The 25511-nt window shown below is 40.2% G+C and overlaps 2 protein-coding genes and 1 long non-coding RNA gene across 3 annotated transcripts; 1 reads left to right on the top strand and 2 right to left on the bottom strand.

Moving 5' to 3' along the window:
• Nucleotides 1-4151: 4151 nt before the first annotated feature.
• Nucleotides 4152-11272, bottom strand: MAIP1 (matrix AAA peptidase interacting protein 1). Its single transcript, XM_057419868.1, has 5 exons — nt 10940-11272; nt 9245-9316; nt 7430-7556; nt 6159-6309; nt 4152-4395 (listed from the first exon to the last, which is right to left on the bottom strand). Exons 1-5 carry the CDS (start codon nt 11255-11257, stop codon nt 4317-4319), a joined length of 747 nt encoding a protein of 248 aa, XP_057275851.1. The 5' UTR covers nt 11258-11272; the 3' UTR covers nt 4152-4316.
• A 267-nt stretch (nt 11273-11539) lies between these two features.
• Nucleotides 11540-20754, top strand: TYW5 (tRNA-yW synthesizing protein 5). The gene is made up of 8 exons (XM_057419790.1): nt 11540-11645; nt 12971-13125; nt 15505-15574; nt 16447-16491; nt 17009-17146; nt 17860-17947; nt 18458-18574; nt 20364-20754. Exons 1-8 carry the CDS (start codon nt 11559-11561, stop codon nt 20618-20620), a joined length of 957 nt encoding a protein of 318 aa, XP_057275773.1. The 5' UTR covers nt 11540-11558; the 3' UTR covers nt 20621-20754.
• Nucleotides 20755-23467: 2713 nt separating this feature from the next.
• Nucleotides 23468-25088, bottom strand: LOC130604864 (uncharacterized). Its single transcript, XR_008973542.1, has 2 exons — nt 24783-25088; nt 23468-23887 (listed from the first exon to the last, which is right to left on the bottom strand). It is a non-coding gene; the product is annotated as an uncharacterized LOC130604864 (long non-coding RNA).
• Between the last annotated feature and the right edge of the window lie 423 nt (nt 25089-25511).

Genomic DNA, 25511 nt, shown 5'->3' with positions numbered 1-25511 from the left:
GCCAAAAAGGCAGATCTGTCCACATGGACAACCTTGTCCTGACAGCCTGATGCTACTGTGATCTGATCTTGCTTACACATGCACTTTGCTTTGCTTGTCTTGCTCCTTTCTCTCACAGATCCTGAACACTACAGGACCAAGTTCACTATCAAAAGCTTTGTTCTGTGACAGCAGAGGAGGGAGGAAATGCAGAAAAGAGAAACTACAGCATGTCTAATTTTAGCTTGCTTCTATTTCTGACAGAGTAACTTCAAAGGCAGCAAAAAAGTTGCTGTCTGCTCCCATTAAAATGCATGACATTTTCCAATTTCCCCATCAACTCCAATAGGAGAACCTCATACTAGGAAAAGCATACATCACTGAGTTCAGACAAAATATACGTAAGAGAGTTGTGACAAGGGGGTATTTTCAACAATGCTGCAGGGGTACACAGTGACCTGCTCAACATTCATCCTATTTTGCAGGACTGTAAAAACCCAAAAGCAAAGCACATCAGCAATGGGGAGAAAGAGAAAAGGGGGGGGGGGGGGGGGGTAAAAGACAATGAAAAAAAAAACCTATGACTTATTGTAGTGAGTACTCACTGTACAGCTCCATTTAGCTCAGCTGCCTTTCCCTTAGAAGAAGAAAACCACAGCTGTGTAGGCAACGCTTGCTTTAACAGCTAAGTACCTTCCTTATCAACTATTACATCCATCTGTAAGAGAGAAATGAATCTAAAAACACTTCCTACTACACACACTTGTATCCCATCTCATATAAGCTGGGAGCCATCATGTGACTACAGCATATAAGGAATGTCAAAGGCCCCACCTGCAGCCAACAAAGCACATGGGGCAGGAAATGAGTTTAACCATGCAACTAGAAAGAGAAGCACTGGACTTGTGGAGTTTTGAAGGAATATGATCGCTACTGGAAAAACAATATGACTTTTACTACTAAGCAGCTTTCCAGTCATAAGACCTGAAAATATTTAACTAAATACAACCTGAACTGAAGGCAAGGTCAAGCTTGAACATGCCTTAAAAACTGGAGAAAGTTGAATGTGGCTCCTGAATTAATCAGACAAGTCTGGGTCAGGAGAGAAAAGAAGCAATACCTGTGTGAACTCACATGTACAACTCATCTTTCCCGTATTAGGACAGTATTAAATTGCCACTTCAAAATGGGTAGACACTGCAGAGAGTACATGAGACACTATCATTGACTCAGGATGAAAGTCAGTAAGAATATCAAGACTTTTTAATAAGACAAGTCTAAATGATTTAAATAGCACTTAAATGAGAATCAATGCCTCTACCATTTCATTCTTTATTCCTTCTACACTCTCATTAATGCCAGTCACTTCCCAGCCACAATAACTTTGTGACCAAGGCCATCTACTGGTGAGTAGGGTTTGCAAATTAATGGGGGTTTTGTTGGCCAGATTTAATCCGTGCTTGTGGAGATTCAGACACATGCACTGGAACTGTACTAAGCAGCTGTCAGTAATTAGTAAACATGACCATACTTTTGGATGAACAAATAAAAAAATAAGGCTTCCCAAACTCCCCATGAACCTAAAGAAACGTAATTTCACCCCAGGGAGAAGAATGTGGTACTTTCAATCTCCATTTTAAGCATAGTCCAGACACTTGGTGACCTCACCGTTCTGTGTAAAATTAATTAGAAATGTCAGTGTTCCTAACAGAGATGAATTCTACCCTGAAAATCACTACCAAACCTGGTGACACTGTTTCTAAGAATTACTGGGCTAAAACTGCAAATATTTTAGATGGGTATGTATGCGGATTTAGAGCCACTACACCATGATTACAATTGTACTTGTCCCCTTGACTTAAAAGCAGCAGAAGTGGAAGTCAGGCAAGGAGACAAAAAGGATATAAATCACACCCAAATCCTTACACACTGTGATGTCTGAGACAAATCAGCTACAGAAAGCAGGAGCGCTAGCATGCTGTGACAGAGACCCCCACATTGTTCTACTGTTCCCTGTTCAGCATTATTATTCCCAAATTGTGAAGATGTTTCTAATAAACACTTCCTTTAGTTCTTTAAAAATTCTGTAACACTTAAGTTAGTATTATGGCCATCCCCAAATTACAAGACTATACTCTCCTCCATATTTTTCTTAGATCAAGATGAAGCAAACTTAACCCTTTATTCATCATTTTTTCCATGAGAATTTGGGACAAACTTGATATAGAAATGTACTCACTAGAAACTAGCTTGAAGACACTAAATACATTTCTTATCTTAAATAACAGCAAGTTTGGGGAAATACTTTTGAGTAGCAACATAGAAACTGTAAAATCCTGTTTTGCCTGATCAAGTAACATGGAAGAAAAGTATTTCCACAAGAGAAAACATGGATACCGTAAGATGACAAAGGCCCTTCACTGACTTTCGCTTTAGTCTCATTAACCGCTATGATGATGAGATTTATGAAAGAGGATTTATGTAGAGATGTCAGGTAAAACAGATTCAAACCTTCCTGTAAACTTCGATTCTTTAAGATGCATATCTGTCCCTTCCTTCCAGGTTGGGTTTGGAGCATGTTCATACCAAGCCACAATTTTACAGTGAACAAAACAAACATTTTTCATTATTAGTTATATAGAAGGGTCTACCCCGCCTTCGCTTCCAAAAATGGAGCACTCGCTAGTAAAAGGGTAATCCCTTATCAGTCATGACAGACTCCCATTTTGATAGATCTATCAAACAGAAAAGATACTACTAAAGTAACCTAAATTAAAAATGACAGTTTAGCACCATTTCTAGATAGACTTCCACTACTTAAATGTGAAAGCAGACACTCCTGAATACAAAGATGGCTTTGCTGGCTTTTATCTTCTTTTGCTCCATAATGACTTCTTCTAGAAGTGCATCTACACACTTCACTAGTGTTCTGCTTGTTTCTCCTGTTGCTATGTCAAAGAAATACATCCGATAGCAGCTTCTTGCAGCACATCATTCAGTAGCCACACTGGACATGCTTGCTAGCATCACTCCAGCAAATGGTCCACAGAATAATAAATATCTTTCACTTTGCCTCAAACTTTTCCAGATTGACTGCATACAAAATGGCTATATATAATTTTAAATACAGCATTTTGTTTCTCCCCTGAAGACAAGGACCTCTGTCATCACTGAACTTTGTGCAGAGGACAGATCACGAACTCTCCGTTGTAAGGCCAGGCTGCTGCTAAGGCAGAACAAAATACCATAATTATTTTGCCAAGATTAGACATAAAAAGCCTTGTTGATAAATGTTAAAACATTCTTCTCGTCAAATCACTGTATCAAAAGAGCTGAGCCATGTAAATTTAACTTATACCTTTCAATCACTACTGTGAATCACAGCAACTATACTTCATGCTTTCAAAACACTGCACAGATCTCTATAACATGCCTGGGTAGAAAGTTAGCTATATCTTTAAAGTTGAGATAGTGAAGAAAAGAAACTGTTATGATGATCTCCTGTTGACCTGCATGTAAAAACTACTACCCTCACCTGTAACATGCCAGTAACAGACATAATCTGAGAATCGGGAAATAGTTCAGTTGCAACATTAAATGATTTGCTCATTTCTTCAACAAGCATTTCAGGGGAGTTTATTTAGATTCACTGTCCGGTAGCTCTTTTAAATTCATGTTTTTGACTACTTTTTCCTTCATAAATCTCTAAGCTTGCCTGTATGTTACTGAATTGAAAGGAATGTTGGTTTTATTTTTCAAAATATACGTATCAGATTGATTCATCTTCCTGGTGAAATGCTGGAAGTTTTCTCTTACTCCAGTCCTATACCAAGTACTGATAATGGCACCAACTTCTTTAATCTCAAATGTATTCAAAAGCAAGATTATCTCAAAATGAACTGCTGAGGCTAGACAATCTAAGAAGTCCATCTACCTCTATTTCATCTGGCATATTATTCAGTTATATATTGTACAGTCCCTAGGGAAAAAAGAAACATAGGAAAATAACTCAGAGGGGCCATCAGCCAAAAAACTGTTGTTTATCTTCAAGTAGAACCATTTCTTCTCATGATGTAAGAAGTCAACATACCCGTAATATTGGCCTGTGTGAAACTGTGCTGTGTAAATGCCTTGGATGAGCATCAGTACCAATTAAACTTGTACTAGCCTGCTCCAGGGAAAAGGCTTTATTGTAATGCTGCAGCATAGAATAAGTTTCAGGAACAATTTGGGGAAATGAAACATACAAAATTCATCCCTCTTTCGGATGGGAAGGGGGGGTGGGGGAAGAGAGACCTAACATCTACAGTGGTACACAAAAAGACTGTAGAAGGCATTTATTCTAATAGCCTTGGATGTTCAATCCGTGTAATTGTCCAATCTGGTTTTGCTCCATCTGTAAATTCCCTTTGGAACCTGCAAAAGGAAAGACAGTAAATGGAGAGTTGTTAAAATTTACTTGATCCTTAAATAGCTACTAATACCAACTAGAAATTGTGAAGAAATACTTTACTTCAAAGTTATTCCTGTAAGAGCTCCTTAGACTCTGATGCTTATGCCCCAAAATGGAGTATCAAAATTAATTCTATAGTAAGAAACAGAGTGCACTGACTTCAGAGTATTTTGGTTGAGATCCCACAGACAGCATCAAGCAGCAATAGTAAAGACCCTGCTATCAAGAAAGCACTCAGTTTTCATAGCAGTAACTATGAATATGGCATTGTGTCAGATCTTCATCTCTAAATAATGGTTTAATGGGATGGCAACTGCATTGTAAAGGGAAATCACATGCTATTCATTCTACCCGAACATTTTCATTTTTACTGAACCATGTTTAAAAGTAAATTGTCTTCAGAAATACATCGAAGATCAAGTTAACAGTATCAGTGAATCTCACAGTTGTTACTAGGAAAATGAAACCCTCTTTTCATCCAGTCTTCTTCCTTTTGTAGTCATAATATCTCCCTCCCTGAGCATGTCAGTTTTGATTGCTGGCCATCTAAAGATAGGTCTGAACTTCAAGCTGAATATTCATGCTCCAAGTAACCTGCACATTGTCGACTCAAGCAGTATAACCTCAGTGCTTTGCAATTACATGCAAATCCACTACTGGAAACTGTCTTCTTCAGACACCCAAATACTTAACAGTAGGCTTCCAAGGCCTGCAGGATCTTTGCTAATTTGAATTTAGGTTGGCACTGTTAATAGCAGAAGAAACACATACTTGCAAAGATATTTCTGCTAGGGATTAGGAAGATATTTAGGGCTTTATGTAGACTCTTGAAGTTAATGGAACCTCAGAAGCCTCCAGATGTAAGGAAGATTCTGAATTCAGCTAAAGTATGGATCCACAAAAGTCCATCCAGGCAAAAAGCACTGGTGTCCTCAGAATGTTTCCTTTGTTTCAGAGTTCCTCATCAACTAGACCCACAGTCTCACACCATTTCAAACATGGGTGTTAAAGTCATTGATTATATTGCATTTCTCACACAAAAATCCTCACTTCTCCCCTAATAATGTTATTTTCAGTACCTTTTGCCAGCTGTGCAGGTATTTCTGCACTGCTCCAACATCAGTACACTAACAGAGACATTATTTACAAGCAGTCCTATGAAAATTCCTCTACACAATGTGTTCTTTGAGTACTTGGATCAGAGTGGTATGAACTATCTGAACACCAGGTGATGTTGCTTTGTGCTAACTTTCTGCAGAAAGCATTTAGCTAAATTCCTCTTCATGAGCTACTTTTTCAACTAACTCCAGTTCTGACTTTTGTGTGGGAAATGACAAGTCAACAGCACCACACCTGACCGCTTGGCTTGACTGCATTGCTCTTAGCTGTGCTCTAAGAGATGGAAAACAAGGACTGATATTGGCCTATTTCCTGAGAGCTGCAGGAAAGGATCAGAAACTTCATTCACTGCTCCAACTACTGCTCTTCCTGATAGAGTTCCCACTAATGTCAACTCAGAAGTAAGGTAATAACATAATGACTTTAAGGGGTACTTAAAAAAAAATGGCGCAGTGGAAAGCTGGATGAGAATTTAAGATTAGAATCAAGGCAAATTAAACCATAACAAGTTCCTGCACCGGCACAGTGTGAATGCTTTCAGTTCCTGAACTGCTTTCCGTGCAGCTAGCCCATGTACATGAAGAAAAAAAGGGACAAGTAAACTTACTCATAGTTTGCTGTTAAAAGATGCTTTTTTTCTTTTGAACTTTCATCTCCAAACACAATCTGGAAAACTTTGGTTTCACCTGGTACTTTGTCAGGTAGGTTAGCACCATTCAGATACCAGAAACACATCAAGATACTAACAAACTTTCTTCCTGTTGGAAATAAATCAAAGCATAAGGTAAGATCTTATGTTTCTCATTGGTCAAATACTCCTGTTACCTAGCATACATTCTAGTGAGACCCTGGAAGGGCAGCTGACTTCAGCCATGAAGAATGCATGATAGAATAATAAATGATAAAGCTAATTAAAATCATATTCATGCTGTTTAGCAACAATAAAAATGTACTCTGTAGAAAGGCATGTATTTTATCACGAGTATCATGTGACAACGTACGTAATCAAACTGTGTGAAAAAAGCTAGTTACCAAAGCCCAAAGCCAACTACTGATACTATGGAAGTATGAGAGTAGTTGAAACTCAGGAGCAATCTAGGAGAAATAAAAAAAAGAAAATCCCTATGTCCCAAAAAAGGAAAAAATTTCACTGGTCTAGCAATTTTAAATGCTCATTGGAAGACCCATGGTTAGACTACAAACTGTCTCTACTGTGTCTGATAATGACCTGAGCTCTTAATGCTGGAGTTCAACCCAAAGAAAAAATTATTTGAGCTCATCACTAGCTTCAAAAGTCCAGAATAAAGTGTATTCCATGCAACTAGAATAGAAGTGAGGACAGCAAAATTTATTTCATTGTTCAGCCTTCACTATTCTTCTTGCCAGATGTATTTTCATTGCTGAAGCAAACAGCTTTCTGCACACAGTAAAATAATTGGTTTTAAGTGGTTTGAGATTGCTAAGGACTAATAATATGAAAAATCTGAAATTACAAAAGAGGAATAAGCAAAACCTAAACAGAAGTCAAAACGGTACCACGACTTACTAGCAATAATCTCTCAGTTTCTGATTTAAAAGGAAATCAAGGAACTGTATACAAAATCACAGAATGGTTTGGGCTGAAAGGGACCTTAAAGATCACCTAGTTCCAACCTCCATGCCATGGACAGGACACTTTCCAGTTGCCCAGACTGCTCAAAGCCCCATCCAGCCTGTCCTTGAACACTGCCAGGGATGGGGCAAATAGATGAACTACAAACAGAAAAACAGGGAACGAGAAACAGTACTCAAAACCACATCTGTAAGAATACCTGCTTAGTAGCAAAATCAGGAAATAAGACTGCCCATTGCTGAAATGGTTTAGAATTCTAAACATACCATCATCATCATAGTAAATGCGAACATCTCCTTCTGTTGTGTACATGATTGAATCAATGTCAGCTGCTAAAGCATCCCTGTGGCTGTCAGGGAGCAAAGAAATCTTTTCCTTCAGCACCTGAAGTACCTAAATTCAGAAAAACTGTCACTTAGTTTTTCATTAGGAAATTGAAGTAACAATCCTTTCAACTGCAGTTAATAAAATGATCTGTATTGTGTAATATATACAACAACAAAAGTGAAAAAAAACTGGGAAGTTTGGGCACTCCTAAAACCCCTAATTTGGTGATATTAAGGAAGATCCTTTTACTGCTCACATCAATGAAAACTAAGTATTTTTTAAAAAGGTCTAGAAAAGGTACTGACAAAACAGAAGTTGCAAGGCCTGTAAGCCCAGAAAACACCAGTTCTACAATCCTGCTTACACTCTGTCTTCTCACTGCTGATTTCTCACTATGCGTTTATTCTTTAGCTTTATATTCATTTCTTAATTACTTTTCACAAATCAGTTCCATTACCACTAAGCTCGTCTTTGCCATTTTGTGATCCACATTCCAATTAGAAAAACTTTAGACATTTGCAAATCAGGAAAGACTGAAAAATCATTGCTCTGGGACTTAAGTTCCATACCACATTCCCAGACATAGTATATGGGCATCCTAAGACCTACACAGCTGTGTTAAGTAGAAAAAGACTGTGGTGCACACACTGAATATAGGGGTCACCTCAAACACCTTGAAAAGAACATGTGATAAGGAAGGATGAAACTGTGCAGCACTTCTTTTTAACTCATACTCAGTTTTTAGCCTAACTAGAATTGCCATTTCTGAATAACAAAGAAATCCAGAGGTCACATGGAAGCAAGAGACAATCTTCACTAGAAGACACTGATTTCTAGTACATTGTGCAGGTATAAAATTCACTGGCCAAAGCAACAACAAAGTAACATGGTATCACAGCCTCATCCATTACATTGCTCTGGTTAAATTAGGTCTCTCGATGAGACATGATCACTGAAAGAATTTGCAGAAGAAGAGGAGATGCTTTTCGAAGCCAACTGTAGTAAACAAACTCACATTTTATGACTATCTGCTCAGAGAGAGAAGGTATGATTGTCCAGGGAGGATGCAGTACAACGGCACCAAATTATTTTGCTGCAAAGGCATGGGTGGCAATAGGGCAGGCCAAGCTGACACCCCCCAGTAATAAGGCAAACATAGGTCTAAAGTATCTTCTCTCCTAACTATGATGCATCTGCTACCTCCATCCCCTGGGAAGGCCCAGACAACTTCAGCCATTAAAAACTCACAAAAACACAAAACAAAGAACACCGATGTTTAACCAGCCAGGCCAGCCACACCCCTGAGACCATGACACAAGACAGATGCCTTCCAGTTGAAGCCAGTAAATGGCTGTATGGTCTGCCTGGGGGTAGGAATGGATTAGTGCAGCATGGATGAGCAAAGCGTCAGCTCTCTGCCTACACCAACAGAGGTATCTAATGCCATCCGAAATCCAGAACCCACTGCCTTACAACCCTTTCTGGTACACCAGCAATCTTTCTGGCAATTGGTGCTTACCCTCCACAGCAAGAATTTTTAATTTTTTTTTTAATATAGTAACTTTAAATTAAGTTTCATGCCTTGAAATTAAACATTAAAAAAGCTACAGGACAAACAATCGCTTAGCTCAGCATTATGCAGTTTTTCCCCAATCAAACCAAACTGGCAGCATTTGTAGATAATGACAGGCTAAATGTATGTTACTTGATAATGGAAAAATCAATGGCTAGAGTGAGACATGGAAAGCATTTACCTCTGCTGATACAAGTTCATCCAGCAGCTCAAGTTTACGCTGAGACAGCAGCTTTGAAACAACAGAAAAGGCCTACCAAAAAGAAAAAAGGTAGAAAGAGAGAAAATGAGAAGAACAAACAACATTAAGCTGTCTTATTTCAGGCAGATCTATCATTATGTGACAAGTTACCCAAATATTCCAAGATTTAAGATTTCAATGTTTGCAGAGTGCATCACCACTGAAATGGAAACCCTGCAGCACTAAAAGAGTGATTCTATGAACTGATAAAAACATGGTTTCTTTTCATTCTCTCATTTAAAGCCTTAAAACTTTTGACAACAGGCACCTGAATGCGTAACTTTAAAAAAAAAAAAAAAAAACACAAACAAAAAAGGCATTACATACAGTAATCTATATAAGCTGGTTTTATCGGTTTTGGAAATTCAAAGAGTCTATATCTTTCCCCATTTTGTTCCCCTGCCCCTTTTCTCAGCCTTTCTCCTGGTTTCAGTCATAACAGAAGCTGTAGTTTTATAAAATTTCTTCATAAACCTGGTTTAGTCTTTACACTTCAGGAAACTAAATTCCCATTTCCTCCTTGACTTCACAGGCATTTGCACATAATAATGCCTCCATATATTAAAAAAGGCTACATATGAAACGCAGACACAGTGTTTAGGACTCTGCAGCAAGTACAAACAAACCCAGGGCAAGATAAATCGGGTGATTCTGCATGCATAGCACCTAATTTGGTGTAGGGTTTTTTTGTCTCTCTTGAATTGTTCCCAAGCATTTTAATGTTCTGTGCCCTACCCCCTGGGGGGGTTGTTTCAAGCTAACATTTTCTGTTTGTTCTTTAACATTAAATGCAATAATTGAAGCTTGACAGAGGTTACACTGTATGTTTTATGTTATTAGCTTTGAGATTACCTACCCTTTGACACACACTGTTGACAATGCTTACTGAGTTCGTAAATTTTAAGAAACAAATCTATCATAGACTCATAGAGTACCAGGTTGCAAGGGCCCTCAAGGATCATCTGGTCCAACCCTTCTATGCAAAGCACGACCCAGACTAGATGTCCCAGCACCCTGTGTGCAGCTGCATCTTAAAAGTGTCCAATACTAGGGAGTCCACAACTTCCCTAGGGAGATTCCAATGGGTCATTGTCTGCATTGTGAAAATTTTTCCTCAGGTGCCCACTTGGAATCTCCCCAGGAGTAACTTATGCCTGTTACCCTTCATCTTTTCCATGTGACTCCTTGTAAAAAAGGGAGTCTCCATCTTTGTAGCTACCCTTTAAATACTGGAACATGGTGATAAGGTCTCCGTGGAGCCTCCTTCTCTCAACGCTGAACAAATCCAGTTCTCTCAGACTTTCCCCAGTAGCACCAACTCTACACCTGCCTAAGCGTTGTCATTTTGGGAAACCAGCTAAAAGGAGACACGCTTCCCCTTAAAGTCTTCGAAACACTGGGCAACATGTTCCTTCATACTACTCTGCGGAATGGGCTCAACCAGCTCATTTTAATGCTGGAATTTGGGAAAGAAAATAGGAAAAGTCTGAAGAACGCCCACCTCCGACGACCACTGGGCACTCCTCCCCACAGGCAGGCAGGCGGGCAGGCAAGCATGCCGGCCAGCCCTCCTGCTCCCCCTTCCCACAGCATCGCGCCGGGCCCGGTGTCCGCGCCTCGCAGCCCGCCGCTCACCTGCTTGGCTCCCCGCGTGAACTCTTCGATGCTGAACTCCTGATCGAAGTAAAGCCTGATGAGGAGGTAATAGAAGCGGGTGCGGAGCCAGGCGAAGGGGCTGGTGATCCTCACCACCACCACCCGCCGCTGAAGACGCTCGCCCTCCGGACCCTGCCCGGCGGTGCTGGCGAACCGGGCGCGGGCCCGGAGCAGGCCCGATGCGGCAGCAGCGGCGGGCGGTGATAGTGGCGGCATCGGGGGGACGCGGGCCGGACCCGGCGCCGCCAGCGCGCGCGCGAGCCACCGACAGCGGCCCGTAGCCGCGCGCAGCGCCATGATGGCCGCTGCCGTCCCACCGCCCCGTCCGGTCGGAACTCCCGCTCCGCGGGAAACAAGAGCCGCCGCCACCGGTTCCCTCCCAGTGGGGCTCGCTCCGGAGCTGGCGCTGGTTTGGGTGATCGGCGGTTCCGAGCGTGTTGGCCTAGAGAAGCACAGAGTCACGGTGGGACCCGCCGGCTCTGCCGCCCTTGCCTAGCGGTGCGTGTGGGAAGGGAGGCGAGGAACGTTTCTGCGCGAGCTCTTCTTTCCGGGGGGCAGCTGCGGAAGGCGGACGCGGATGTGTGTCTCGGGAGCAGCCATGGAGCGGCGGCAGCGGCCGGTGGTGCCGGTGGAGCGGCTGAGCGGCGTCACGCGGGAGCGGTTCCTCAGCGACATCTACCCCCGGGTACGGCCCGGAGCCGCTCCGCAAGCCCAGACGAGCCGCCGGGTCCGCGGGCGCAGGCTGGGTGTTGTGGGCCTGCGGGAGCAAGCTCGGACTGTGCGGGGAAGGAAGGGGAGGAAAGACTGGGGGTTTCCTGTGGCAACCCTTCACCTGGCAGTTAGTGCAGGCAGACCGCAGGCTTCGGGTTTACGTGTTTTCCTGAGGAGCCATTAGGATGAATGTGAGTTTAGCGGCCAGATAAACTGTTAACAAGTTCTGACAACTGCTCGCTCTCTGAGCTCGTTTCCTTTAGCAGTAGTTAAAAAAAAAAAAAGGTGTGATTGCTGGTTTTGTTGCTTTGTTATCGCTGCTTCCTGTTTATTCTCCAAGATCCCAATTCAAAGCAAAGGTGTCTCTTCCTGTTTTTTATTGCGTGCGCTGCATCAAACCTGCTTGTGGCTGTCAGTGTCAAGGAACCTTGGTGGAAAGAACTTCTTTCATAACAACATAGAGCACTACCATAACACACGCTGTACACCTTAGAGCACAGCTGTTATGAGGAGTGGCTGAGGGAACTGGGAGTGTTTAGTCTGGAGAAGAGAAAGCTCAAGGGGGGACCTTATCGCTCTCTACAGCTACCAGAAAGGAGGTTATGGTGAGGTGGGGGATGGTCTCCTCTCCCAAGTAACAAGTGGTAGGACAAGAGGTGACGGCCTCAAGCTGTGCCAGGGGACTTTAGATTGGATATTAAAAAAGATTTCTTCACAGAGAGGATGATTAGGCATTGGAACAGGCTGCCCAGGGAAGTGGTGGAATCGCCGTCCCTGGAAGTGCTCAAAAATGGTGTAGATGAGGACCTCAGCTACCTGGTTTAGTGGTGGTCTTGGTAGTCCTGGGGTAAAGGTTGGACTTGATGATCTTAAAGGTCTTTTCCAACTTACTTGATTCTATGATTTTAACTGTGTGGTCTCTTTTGTCTGTTTTCTGCTAAGAATGGGCTAGACTGACTAAAGCTATTCCTTAGTCCAGCTAGATTCCTTAATGGCCCAGCACAAGGTGTGTGTTAAAATTGTCTTTGCCCCTCCAAGTCTTTCCTTACCCTGCTAAGAAAGAGAATAGTAAATAGAGAAAGAACCCCACTATCTACTGCATTTTGTTTCAACATTCAGCATTCTGTTTCACATTGGTTGTGTGTGAACACATCAGTTATGACTTTGTGTAATGGGTCCTGGTATTCAACTGGATTGTTTGTGTGTACTTGGTTTGAAAAATTAATTCTGGGTTTTTTGTGATTTTGGGTCACTGCAATTATTTCACCATTGATTTTTTTTATGTTTTTTGTTTACTAGAGAAAGCCAGTAGTGCTGAAAGGGATGGAACTGGGAGCTTGCACAACCAAATGGACAGTAGATTACTTGAGCCAAGCCGTAGGATCTAAAGAAGTGAAGATTCATGTTTCTGCAGTGCCACAGATGGATTTCCTCAGTAAGAACTTTGTGTATAGGTACTTTGTTCCAAGGCCTCTTGTATTTTAAAGTTATGTGCTTGTAACTTGCAGACATACAGTGCATCTGTTTGAAGCTAAGGGTGAGAGCATGAAGATACTTTGTGAAAACTTTAAATTATGTATCGAAGTGCTGTCCTTGACTTCCCCCTCTTCATTTCGCAAACATCTCAAAACCCTGAATAAGTACTACAATGGTGAAAGAAGGGGCCAAACAGGGCCTTAAAAGTAATGGCACAAAGAAGTGTTATAAAGATATTTTGACAGAGCACTCTGGTAGGATATTTGAGCCTGGCATAATCTGGCATTGGTAAGAATAGCAAACCAACCCCCCTTGCTACTATTGATTCTATGAATACCCTGATCTGCTATTTTGTTCTGGTTATATGGTGTGTTTTCAGTGTTACTGAGTAGGGCTAGTTTCTGACTCATCATGTGTCTGAACCTCTTTGAATGCTGGCATGTGGCAGGCTTGCTATTCCATGCTAGGAGGGATGTTACTGATTAAAACAAAGCTCCTTTCAAAGTTAGCAGTGCAGTTCTCACAGTGTTCAAACTACTGGATGCCACACGTTTCACCAGCTCTTTAATCTTGATGTGGGTCACATAAACTCTTGGTCTCCTCTGAAGTTCCTCTCATGTAGCTGCCAAAACATTTTTTCAGTGTTCATCTAATCTCAGTCACTGTGTTGTTCTTCAAGGGAAAATGCCTTTATTTTGCTTCTCATTTGTTTTCCTTAAGTGGGAGCAAGATGTGTTCAGTCAGCTCTTAAGCAGGCAGAAGCATATGCTGTAAGTGTAAACAAGCTACAAGTCTCTATGAGTGGAGCCTGTTATTCAGAGGAAAAAACCCTACCTTATGCTATATTCTGCTTACTGCATAAAGAAATGTTGAGTCTTTTAGATTAGCTCATACTTGAATGATTTTGCCTTATCATCAGATTTTTATTTCCCTGCTTTATTTTGTTTCTTTTCATAATACCTTTTACTGTGAATTCACATGCAGTTGCTCTGGCATACTAATTTTAGCAGGTTTGTAGAGAGTTGTATAGAGGTGCTGTGATGGTACTTCGTTATAAAGTTTCAGCTACTGCACTTGAAATTCAGGAAGCTTTGACCCTTTCCACAGCAAGTCCCTCATTCTAATATGAGGGGAGAATAAGTAGAAATAAAAGAGTAGAAACATAAGACTTAACGTGTAGTTTCATGAGTTTAAACTGAGGCACATGAGTAGTACTGCAGTAAGTTGTATGCTTCTACCCCTGTCTTTGTGTTGATTCTGGAGCTCATTCAGTCAGGTTGTGATGTGCTACAGAAATCTGAATGGTTTTCTGCTGGTTTAGCTTTGCAAGCAGGTTCACCATCAGGTCAGATGAGTGCCAGTGCTAGCATAAGGGAGAAGATTGGATGATTAGGGTAAACAGCAAGGGCAGAGCTCTGGCAGCACCAGCGTGCATCAGTTTAAGCTGTTGTAGAGCTGTGTTGTCACTTTCTTCAGGAGCAAGTATAAATGGCATGATAATTAACAGTTCAACTGAAGTCAGAGTTTGGGTTTTGTTTGTTTTTCCACTAACTGTAGTTGTTGTATTTGACTTTTATAGACAAGTCTAAAATGTTTAAAGAAGTGTTCTAAGTACTGTCAGTTGCAGGTCACATTCTGGTAGAGGGATAAAAAGATCACAAAAGATTTTGCTTAAGGATAGTTTCTTCTTAATCCTGGGTACTTGGTGGTTGCTTGAAATGTGATGTTTACATACAGTCTATTCATTATCCAGTGACAATGTGAGATGGTGAGTTAAATGAACCTAACATTGAATTCATAACAATGAATGTATGTCCTATTACTACTTGTGCTTGGTTTGCCATTCAGCTACCAACTGATGCCAAAATCTGTAATCATTTGGAAAGCTCCCATTATTTAAATAAATATGTAATGTTTCTATTAATTTCAGAGGGACAGGCTCTAATGCCCAGTGCTTCTTTTTGAATCTTTTGAAGTTATGTTTAATAAATTCATGGACTTGGCCTGGAGGGTCTCCAGAGGTTCCTTCCAGCCTCAGCAAATTGGTGATTCTGTTGGGATACATGGGAACAGTTTACTAAAACAGTGGTTTGTAAATGTAGGATTTCTGTCTCAGTAGAACTCTTTGAACATCCACTGCAAACACTGATTAGTCATAGAATCATAGAATAGTTAGGGTTGGAAAGGACCTCAAGATCATATAGTTCCAGCCCCCCTGCCATGGTTACCATGTTAAATAAATTGGAAAAAAAAAAAGCAGCATATTAAATCTTCAGTTTATGATTTTAAACCTGACATTTATAGGCCATGTGTTGTTTCATTGATTCATTGTATAAATGTAAATATTTGTATTTCAGATCTTTGCCTTTTGATGTATTTGTACGAAGAGCAGCTGAAGTCAACCACAAGGAGTACTTTCTTTCTGAGGTAATTTCCTTAGTGTCACGGTTTCTTCTGTTGGTTATTTTGCCAGTATATGGAAGAGAAAATGATGAATTGTAAATTAAAGTCTTACTCCAGTAAAGCACTTGATCTTAGATTTAAGTGTTTTGTGTGGCTTGGAGCCAAGAGAAGTAGTATGGGGAAAAGTATTTTTATAAGAAGTTGTTTTATATATGTACAGTATGGTTAACTTCAGACATCCTGTTTCTGTTAACAGAAACTGCTTGCATGAGCAAATATTCCAGCATAAAAGTTAGAAATCAAACCTTGGTTTAGAATAACAACTGTATCATTTGCAAGAAAATGTTGTGAAGATATTTTAGCATGTGATTACGTTTGGTATCAAAATACAAATACTGATTAATTGTAATGTAATATAATTTGTGAGTAGCGGTTTTGTGACTATCTTCATGTATCAGAGGGATAGAGGGATTTTCAGAGAACTGTGATTAGGAAGCAAACAGTTTTGAATGCAGATATACTTTTTACCTTTTATGCTAGGTAGTGTGCTGTAAGTTTTGAAACCAATTGAAATAGCTTCCTGCGTCAGTATTGTGAAGAACTTAAATTACAATCTTCATTTGCTTTGAGTCTGTTCAGTAACAGCAATGCTGAAGCAGTTGACAAGTCTCCCACCACTTTACTCTTCTACTCTAACATATTTTCCCCATTTTTCGAGATGAACAGCAGGGATCAGTAGAGTAAAGGCAGTACAACAAAGTAGCTGAATTTATAAATGCCATTTATTTATATAATTTTTTAATGAAGCCCTGCATTAATGAGAAAATACAGAGTTTTCTAATGGGTTTTTAATTCTTATTCTAAAACCTAACCAATTTTCTTTGTGTTCTCTTCAGGATGAAAAGTACTATTTGCGATCAGTGGGTGAAGATGTTAGGAAGGTGAGTTACTTGAAATTAAAGTTCTAGTACTGTAAAGTCACAGAGTATTTTTAAAATCCTGCTGTCACCCTCTAGCTGTGTAGTATAGAAATACAACTTGGTTATGGTCACTTGGCCTGTGATTCTGACTGGATTTAGGTCAGAATATTTAAACCTAAGTGTCTAAAATAGTTGCTGTTGTACGAGAGCTTAGCTGATCACTGAAGAGTACATTCTTCACCTCCCATTCTTTAGCTTTTCTTGTTAACTAATATAAAAGGATTTCTGATGATCTCTTGCTTCTTCAGTGTGACTTCTAGCAGCGATGGCCCAAAGCAGCTCTCTGGCTATTCTTACTAATATTGTTGACCAAGTCAAGGCTGGAAGGGTGACCACCAAAAGACATTGCTCTTTTCAGCTATACACCAAGGCTGAAGATGTAGCCCCGTGTTTCATATGATGAGAAATGATAGTGAAGTGCTCCCTTATTTTAATGTGCATATATGGTTCTATAAGAGTTGTATCCTTTTTATTTCAGGATATTGCAGATATCAGAAAGCAGTTTCCTACTTTGGCAGAAGATATTCAGATTCCAGAGTATTTTGAGAAGGAACAGTTTTTCTCTAGCGTCTTCCGCATCAGCTCAGCTGGATTGCAGTTGTGGACACATTATGATGTAGGTACTGTATGTGCTTAACATTAAATGTTACAGATGGCATTATGAATTGAGATATCAAAGTGCAAATATCTGACAAAATTCAGTTAATGATAGACTTCACATGTTTCTAAATAGTGAAATGAATCAATGCAGTGGTACAGTGAATTGAAATAGATGTATTGTGTAGTCATGATATCTTACTGGTTTTTGTCTAATTCCATACTTGCAAATATGTTTGATTTTGCGTCTTCCCCCCCCCTTTTTTTTTTTTTTACTGTTTTCAGTCAGTTAAAAATCTGAAATAGTCATGAAAAAGAATCCTTTGTCAATAGAACATCAGCAAAATGAGATAGGGGTAATACTGGAAAAGGAAAGGAATCTTAAATATAGCTTGTATGAAATTTTGCTGGTTTATATGTCTAAAGTATGGTATGTCTTTGTGTTTTAAGATGAAAGATCTCAATTCCTAATTAAGGAAAACCCCAAAGTTGTTGGAAAGCAGTATTGTGTTTCCAGATGTACTAATTGTCAAGAACGTGCAGCCAAAGGGATAACGAGACTTATATTCTTGAGGGTTTTTTGATTAACTATGTGTGGAAGCTGTTTTAGCTAATTCCAGCATGTGAAAGTTTTTATAATTCCCTCTTCTAAGCTGATATTTTAGATTAGTGGCAGGCTAAGTATTCATTCTTAACTCTTGGCTGACATCTCTCTTACTATGCTTATTCCAGGTCATGGATAACTTCTTAATCCAAGTAACAGGGAAAAAACGAGTTGCTTTGTATAGCCCTCGAGATGCACCATATTTATATTTATCAGGTATGCGTGTCATATCTATCTAGTTCAGATTCTGGTGATCAAAGTTGCCTTTCCAGCTCACAAGCATTGCACTGTGAAAGAAAGAAGTCACTAACAGACATATTGATGTAAAAGAAGTCATTGGGTCCCCTAACTCTGATCCTGTTTGCATTAGTCAATGCTAACCATTGTAGGGATTAGAAAAACTGTAAAGTAGCACAGCAGCTTTGCCTGGTTCTGTTTTCAGCACCTAACTGTGGAGGAGTACAGTGTTCTGTCTGGATTCAAAATGGTATTTTAAATGTCAGAGAAAGTGTCTTCTAGTGTTACAGGAGAAATATAGACAGCAGGAGAACATGTCTCTTCAGTAAATGAGGAATGCCATCAGGTTTCCCTGGTTTTTTGAAGAGTTAGAAAAATAAACCAGTATTAAACTTGATTCAAGAACTGCCATTTCAAACAATGTGATAATGCTTTGTAGCTGTTGGAAGAGTAGGAATGTTTATTCATTGCTTGTAAAAACTTTCCTAGGCACTAAGTCGGAGGTGCTGGATGTGGATAACCCAGACTTAGAGAAATACCCCCTTTTTGTGAAAGCCAAGCACTATCAATGTTTTCTGGAAGCAGGAGATGTGTTATTTATTCCAGGTAAGCAACGAAGAGATCCTGACCGCAGTGTGTTTTTTGAAATAGATTTGTTTTCAATTTCACATTTTAAGGGATGGTAAGACACTACTAAAGCATGTCTGTGTTATAAGTAGGGGCATCTAAAGCCATTGGCAAAACATGTCTACTTCTTCTAACTAACTGTACTAATTAGCCTAATGAAAGGTATTATTTTATCTACCTACAAGCTTACCTTCCTTCAAGATTACACTGTATGCTTCTGAATTTGTGTCTTAATAGAGTAGCCCTATAAACTCAACTTGTGAAATCTGAAATTATTTCAGTGACCTGGGTTTTCTAATGGCAGAATGAGCGAAGTACTGTTTCTGTTCTTCTAAAGCCCTAGCATTTAAGAACTGTGAGGTGTATGATTTGATGAGGATTACAGATGGTAGAGTTATTGGACCTTCTAGGAATTTATAATCACCTTCGGTGGATGGAAGGACAAGTCTTAATCATTTTTCTACACAAGCAGAAAATGCAAAGCTGCTTCCTGGGCTAAGATGATGAAATTCTGGTGATCAGGAAAAGGCAGCTGAATTACTCTTATTGAACTACACCTACTTGTTAATTTTTTATTTAGACTCATTATGAGATTGTGACAGATACTTACTCTATTGCTTTTCATGTTATCTGGACAACAAAAACAGGATGGTAAACAAGAATACAGTAGATCTTTTGGAAGTTTTAAGGTATATTCTTTGTCTTAGACTTGTTACTTAATTTTGAACTTACCATTTATGATTCTTTCTAAAGAAACTTTTGATTACAGTTAGCAAAAGGTATGTCAGTGTTGGTAATGTCAGCGTACATAATTTCTGCTTTGTTCTATGCAATGCAGATATTAGTTTGGTTTTGCTAGTAAATGTGCTGGTTCAAACTTAAAACACATTCAGCATTCTTAAGAATGGCTGGGGAGAATAGGGATTTTTGAGTCCAGAGAACGGTGCTTGCTTTGTCAGCATTCTGGAATATATATCACTGAAAAAAGATGCTTTTTGAGAAATGTATGTGATTATTACGGAGAAGGTAGAAGCAGCCCCTCCTCCAAACCTGAAAAAAGCTTCGTGTTCATTTCTCAGAATAAGCTTTTCTATGTCTTCAGCACATACAAGCAACTAAACTGCAATAAGCATGGCATTCAGTCTCTTAGCTTAAAATTGAAATAGGTTAAATATACCATATCGTATTTCTTTTTAAAATGTACTTGATGAGGCAAAAATGTCTTTGCTTCCTTACCACAGCCATGATGATTCAATTGAAAAGCCTCACAACTTTACTATGAAAAGATTAGCAGAATGCAAATTGCCAATCTTTTTATAGTAGAAAGTTGCTAATCTTCTCATAGTAAAAATAGTTTCATAGGGTGATGTGGCTGACACTTGTGTTTTGTGTTACTGCTTGGACAATCTGTGCAAAGTTAAGGACTATATCTATGAAAAGATATCTGCATTTAAAGTAGAGATGAGTGAACAGGGAAAATGTCTTATTTTCATCCTACACATGCTTATGGTTTGCTTATATTTGAGTATTTATACTTCGGCACTTGTTACTTTTGTGTGAAGTTATGGATTGATGTGAATATCTTGAAGAACTTCTTAAATTTGGTACAATGCAATATACTCAGGGATGACTATTTACAAATAAACAAGAAATACAGCATTTGAGGCTTTCCTCAGCAAGATCTAGTTTGGGTGATTCTGACACTTGTTACAAGTCACTTGAAAGTTTCAGATAGTCGTTTTAACTTTAGACATTCTTCTTCCTACAGCTTTGTGGTTCCACAATGTAATTTCTGAGGAATTTGGAGTGGCCCTGAATGTCTTTTGGAAGCACCTTCCTGCTGATTGCTATGATAAGAATGACACTTACGGGAATAAAGATCCTACTGCAGCCTCTAGAGCTATACAGATCTTGGACAGGGCCTTGAAAACACTCGAAGAACTACCTGAGGAATATAGGGATTTTTATGCTCGGAGAATGGTGTTACGCATCCAAGAAAAAGCCTACAGGAATGATAATGGATAAAACACATTTTAATTCAGCAAGCTCCTGTGAAAGTAGAAAATTGCATGCTAATACGGAAACTGTCCATATGTACATACATAAGCTTTCTGCAAGACCAATGAGAACTGTGTTTATAAACATTCATCTATAACAAAGTTTATCTGGTAGACTTTTTAATTCATTTTTCCTCATGTTCAGTGTGTGCACAGTCTGCTTGGTCTGGAGTTGGTCTGTCCTCTACAAGGAGGCATGTATTTCAGTGCCTGAATGTACAACTCTACTTCTACGGAGTGTTCTACTTATATTTTTCTTAATGACAGTTTTGGTATCTGGGCTGGGCTGACAGCATGTATGCTTAGAAGTAACTTCACGTCTTCCTGAATGCTATCTCATTTACTAAAGTTTAGGAAAGTCAGAGTGGTTTCTGAGGAGGTCTGAGAAAGCCAATTGGTGGTGGTTTGTTCGAATTCATGGTTTGAGTAATTACCTAGTAGTAACGGGGGGTTTCTGCTCCCCCTTGTGGTGAAACTGGGTGGTCATGGGGAAAAAAGCAAAAGCTAGTCATGCAAGGCTAAGCTTGGAATTGTGCAGCAGCTTGACTTCAAGGTAAAATGATTTACTCCTTTCCTAGCTGAATTATGTATTATGCAGGAAACCTTGTCTATCCCTTTCCCAGTGCAGTCAGGTGGCATTGCTGTTTCTGCAGCTGTGAAACACTTGGATCTTATGTGCCCCCAAATCCATACAGCTACAGTGCTAAAATATGAAATTAAGTTCCTAGTTATGGAGTAGATGTAGAATCTCTTGGGGAAGTTTTTAAGATACATTCTATTATCATATGAAAGGGGGTTGCATGATACCTTTTGGGATGGAGCCTTTTGTACAGGCGTTGTAGATGGTTACTTTTCAGCAGATTGTGGTGCTTATGAAAGCCTTATGAAATAAAGATGGGCATATCACAGAAAAGATAGTAATTGTCCCTTTGAAATACCTCTGATGTTACTTGTGATGTTTGGGGCATGCAACAGTTATCTGACTTAGGTCAGTTGGTTATTCTAGTAGTGTTTTTTGAGAACTGTAACTTGTCAGCTCTTAGACTAAATTGGTATGTTAATAAAGTGATGGGAAAAATATCTTTATGCAGAAGAGCTGGAGACTGCAACACTGTACAGATTATTCTTCTAAACCTGTTCTTCTTGGCAGTTCAACACAGTGAAAATAGTCTGCTACCATGTGAATGGGCACCCGGCCATCTTAATGAATAGGCTTGAATGGAACCAGCCAAGCGATTCAGATGGGCATCATTGTATGTTCTGAGGGTAGAATTTAAATTTGGGATCACAAATAGGTCTCCCAAAATTTTTGTTCTAAACCAAACAAGGACTGTTTGTGCATACTGCTGAGACAGAAGCTGTTAGGCTGGGGAAGCCTCTTGGCTTTGTTGTACCGGTAATATTGAGGGCCCCATCTGAATTGCAGAGGTGTACAGAGCATATTCTTTGTGTGTTAGGACTGAATGGAGAGACTCAGAGAGCCTCCAGGGCTAGACAAAGCTGTGTTCCAGCACTGTGCCTGAATAGCTACCCCTTTAAACTCTAACCACTGGCAGTTTCTCAATATGCTAGTACAGGGAAGTACTGTACCGATCCCTCATTCTGCTATTTCTTAATGTTCCATTCCCAAAACAGAGGTCCTGGCTTGGTGTTCTCAGCACCCCTCAACATTCACGTATAAATAAGGAAAGTTGATGGAGCAGCAGTCAGTGTATGAGCAATCCACTTACGTCTCAGCTTGTGAGAATAACAGAATCACAGAACGGTTTGGGTTGGAAAGGACCTTAAGATCATCTAGTTCCAACCCCCTGTTATGGGCAGGGAGGCCTCAGCCGAATTTGTCCTGGTTCATGATTCATTTCCTCTGACCAAAATGTATCTTTCCAAGCCAGAGACTTACATGTCTCCATGCAGACAACACAGGTGTTGAAGACAGATATTCTGAGACAGTAACTTTTACAAGAGATTCTCTGTTACTGTCACTCAATAACCAAAGATTCCAGTGCTCTAGAAGGATGGATGAAATACTGGATCTGTTCTGACAGTTACCTAAGTTTGTGGTGCAAAACAAGATTTCTTGTTTTCCTCTGGGTCAGGCTCTAGGAGTGGGGATAGATTCTGAGCTCTCTGTGTGGTAATTCCTGAGAGTAATGATCTCTTTTAAGTGGCGATTCCCAAGAGAAACAAGCGTGGATTACTTCCTTTCCAATTGTTCAGATCCAGATCTGTTCCTAGTCAACATTTTTAACAGCAGATTGAAAACATTAAAAGAACTGCTCAACCATGTAAAACATGCAACTCCACATGCGATGCTGTGTTCATACAAAAAAGCTCAGAAGCTATTGCTTGCAATAATAACACAGATCATAGTTATGGACAGTTTTTGCTGTGAAAACATTCATATTTCAGCTGTCAAGCAGTGCACGAATTGCTTAAAACTTCAGTCACACAAAATCAATGCATTTCTCATGATGGGGAATCAGGGCTATGCAGAGAGCATGTAAGGTATGGAATAGATTGATCTGATACCCAGGCTTAGGAATATTGCTCAGAGTGTAAACTGGTGTGGGAGAGACAAAGAGCCTTGTTTTGCACTTCAGCACTGCTATGACCCTTGACTGTTTTCTGTGTCTTGCAGCAGAGCTTTCTTTAGAAACAACTCAGCTCTGAAGTGCCAAGATTAACAAAGCAAACTAACAGTTGTGACTCAAAGTGCTCTCTGAAAGCTTAATGAAAGACAGAATATTTATTCTGAACCTTAGAGTGATGGCATTCTGCCCCTTTTCAAGTACATGAGATGTTTATACACGTGAAGTAAAAAACAGATGATTTATTTTTCCCTTTTGTTTTGCCAGATGCTTTTCTGGTAATTCGGTTAAGTAGAATTTGGCATTCCTTGAGTCAGTTAGAAACATATAATGAAGCCCTAATGGCAGGAAACAACAACAAAGCCATCACTACTTTATAACCCACAGTACATTACATGCAAAATGACTGCCTGAATCAGTTTTCCACGGTTTCTGAAGTGATGTGGAACAGCTAATCCTGTGCAAGTGTTTTTTTTTGTCAGAGGGAGGAGTGAATTATGCTGCTAATACTGATAGAATTAATTTAGTTAGGAACTGTATGCCTGGCACTGGGAGAAGCAGTGTCTGTCTGCCACATAGGTGTTACATGATTTTGCATTACTGGCTTAATGACTTCATGTTGTTTTATTTGAGTTAAAAACAGTCACCTTTTTTTTGCCGATGACACCAAGCTGTGTGGTTCTTGATACCCTGGAGGGAAGGAATGCCATCCAGAGGGACCTTGACACTCTTGTGAGGTGGCTGATGTCAACCTTCTGAAGTTTAACCATGCCAAGTGCAAGGTCCTACACCTGGGTCGGAGCAATCCCAGGCACAGCTACAGGTTGGGCAGAGAAGAGATTCAGAGCAGCCCTGCAGAGAAGGATTTGGGGGTGTTGGTTGATGAGAAAATGAACATGAGCTGGCTTCAGTGTGCGCTTGCAGCCCAGAAAGCCAACCGTATCCTGGGCTGCATCAAAAGGAGCGTGACCAGCAGGTCGAAGGAGGTGATCCTGCCCCTCTACTCTGCTCTTGTGAGACCTCCCCTGGAGTATTGTGTGCAGTTCTGGTCTCCTGAACATAAAAAGGACATGGAACTGTTGGAACAAGTCCAGAGAAGGGCCACAAGGATGATCAGGGGACTGGAGCACCTCCCGTATGAAGACAGGCTGAGAAAGTTGGGGCTGTTCAGCCTGGAGAAGAGAAGGCTGCTTGGAGACCTCATAGCAGCCTTCCAGTATCTGAAGGGGGCCTATAGGGATGCTGGGGAGGGACTCTTCATTAGAGACGGTAGTGATAGGACAAGGGGTAACGGGTTAAAACTTAAACAGGGGAAGTTTAGATTGGATATAAGGTGGAAATTCTTTCCTGTTAGGGTGGTGAGGCACTGGAATGGGTTGCCCAGGGAGGTTGTGAATGCTCCATCCCTGGCAGTGTTCAAGACCAGGTTGGACGAGGCCTTGGGTGATATGATTTAGCGTAAGGTGTCCCTGCCCACAGCAGGGTGGTTGGAACTAGATGATCTTGAGGTCCTTTCCAACCCTAACGATTCTATGGTTCTACCTTTCATCTGAACAGAATTAAGAGATCAAGAAGACCAACAGAAAGCCAACTTTGGTCTTAGGGTCTCTATCAGCAGTATTTAAACGTGTCTAAATTTTCATCAGGTTGTGAGCACCAGAAGCAAACTTTTCTTTTTAATCTACCATCCACACAAAAGTGAATTGTATTTCAATGTAAGATTAAAAACAGTGTGAAGAAGTAACTGCAAAGGTGATTTGAAGCACTCTCTTGTCTGGATTGCAAGTCTGAGACATGGGCTCTTATATTGCACAGGGACGCCAGGCAGAGTTCGTGTTTGTGAACTCTGCTGACCTAAAAATGTGGCTCACAACACAGCACACACCTCAGAATTTTTACTGTTCTTTAACTACTTTCTTGTATTAACTGGTAAGACCCCATGTAATTTAAATGTGCATTCAAGGTAAGTGGATGGGTATACTTTAACCTCGGTGCTTCAACTTTCAGTCTATACGAGACAACAAATATTACTTATCTGCAGAGATGAAAGAACTGTTAGCTTAGGAAAGACACCATCGTATGAAGCACCCTAAGAGGGAAGAAAAACCAAGCATTTTCTTTCTGCAAATAGCTCAAAGAGAACCTATTGGGAAAATCTGAGTGCATGATCATGAACAACCACTTTTAGCTGTAAATAGCCACAGTTGTAACATTCTAACTCCCAAACTGACTTAGCAGACTTATTTAAAATAATTTCTATGCCTGTTTAAA

This window comes from Pezoporus wallicus, unplaced genomic scaffold, assembly GCF_028554395.1.
Source record: "Pezoporus wallicus isolate ANWC-B61680 ecotype Strahan unplaced genomic scaffold, APGP_CSIRO_Pwel_v1 contig_4710, whole genome shotgun sequence".
NCBI classification, from domain to species: domain Eukaryota; kingdom Metazoa; phylum Chordata; class Aves; order Psittaciformes; family Psittacidae; genus Pezoporus; species Pezoporus wallicus.
The sequence above is the reverse complement of the archived record's forward strand: the minus strand, read 5'-3'. Positions and strand labels throughout refer to the sequence as shown.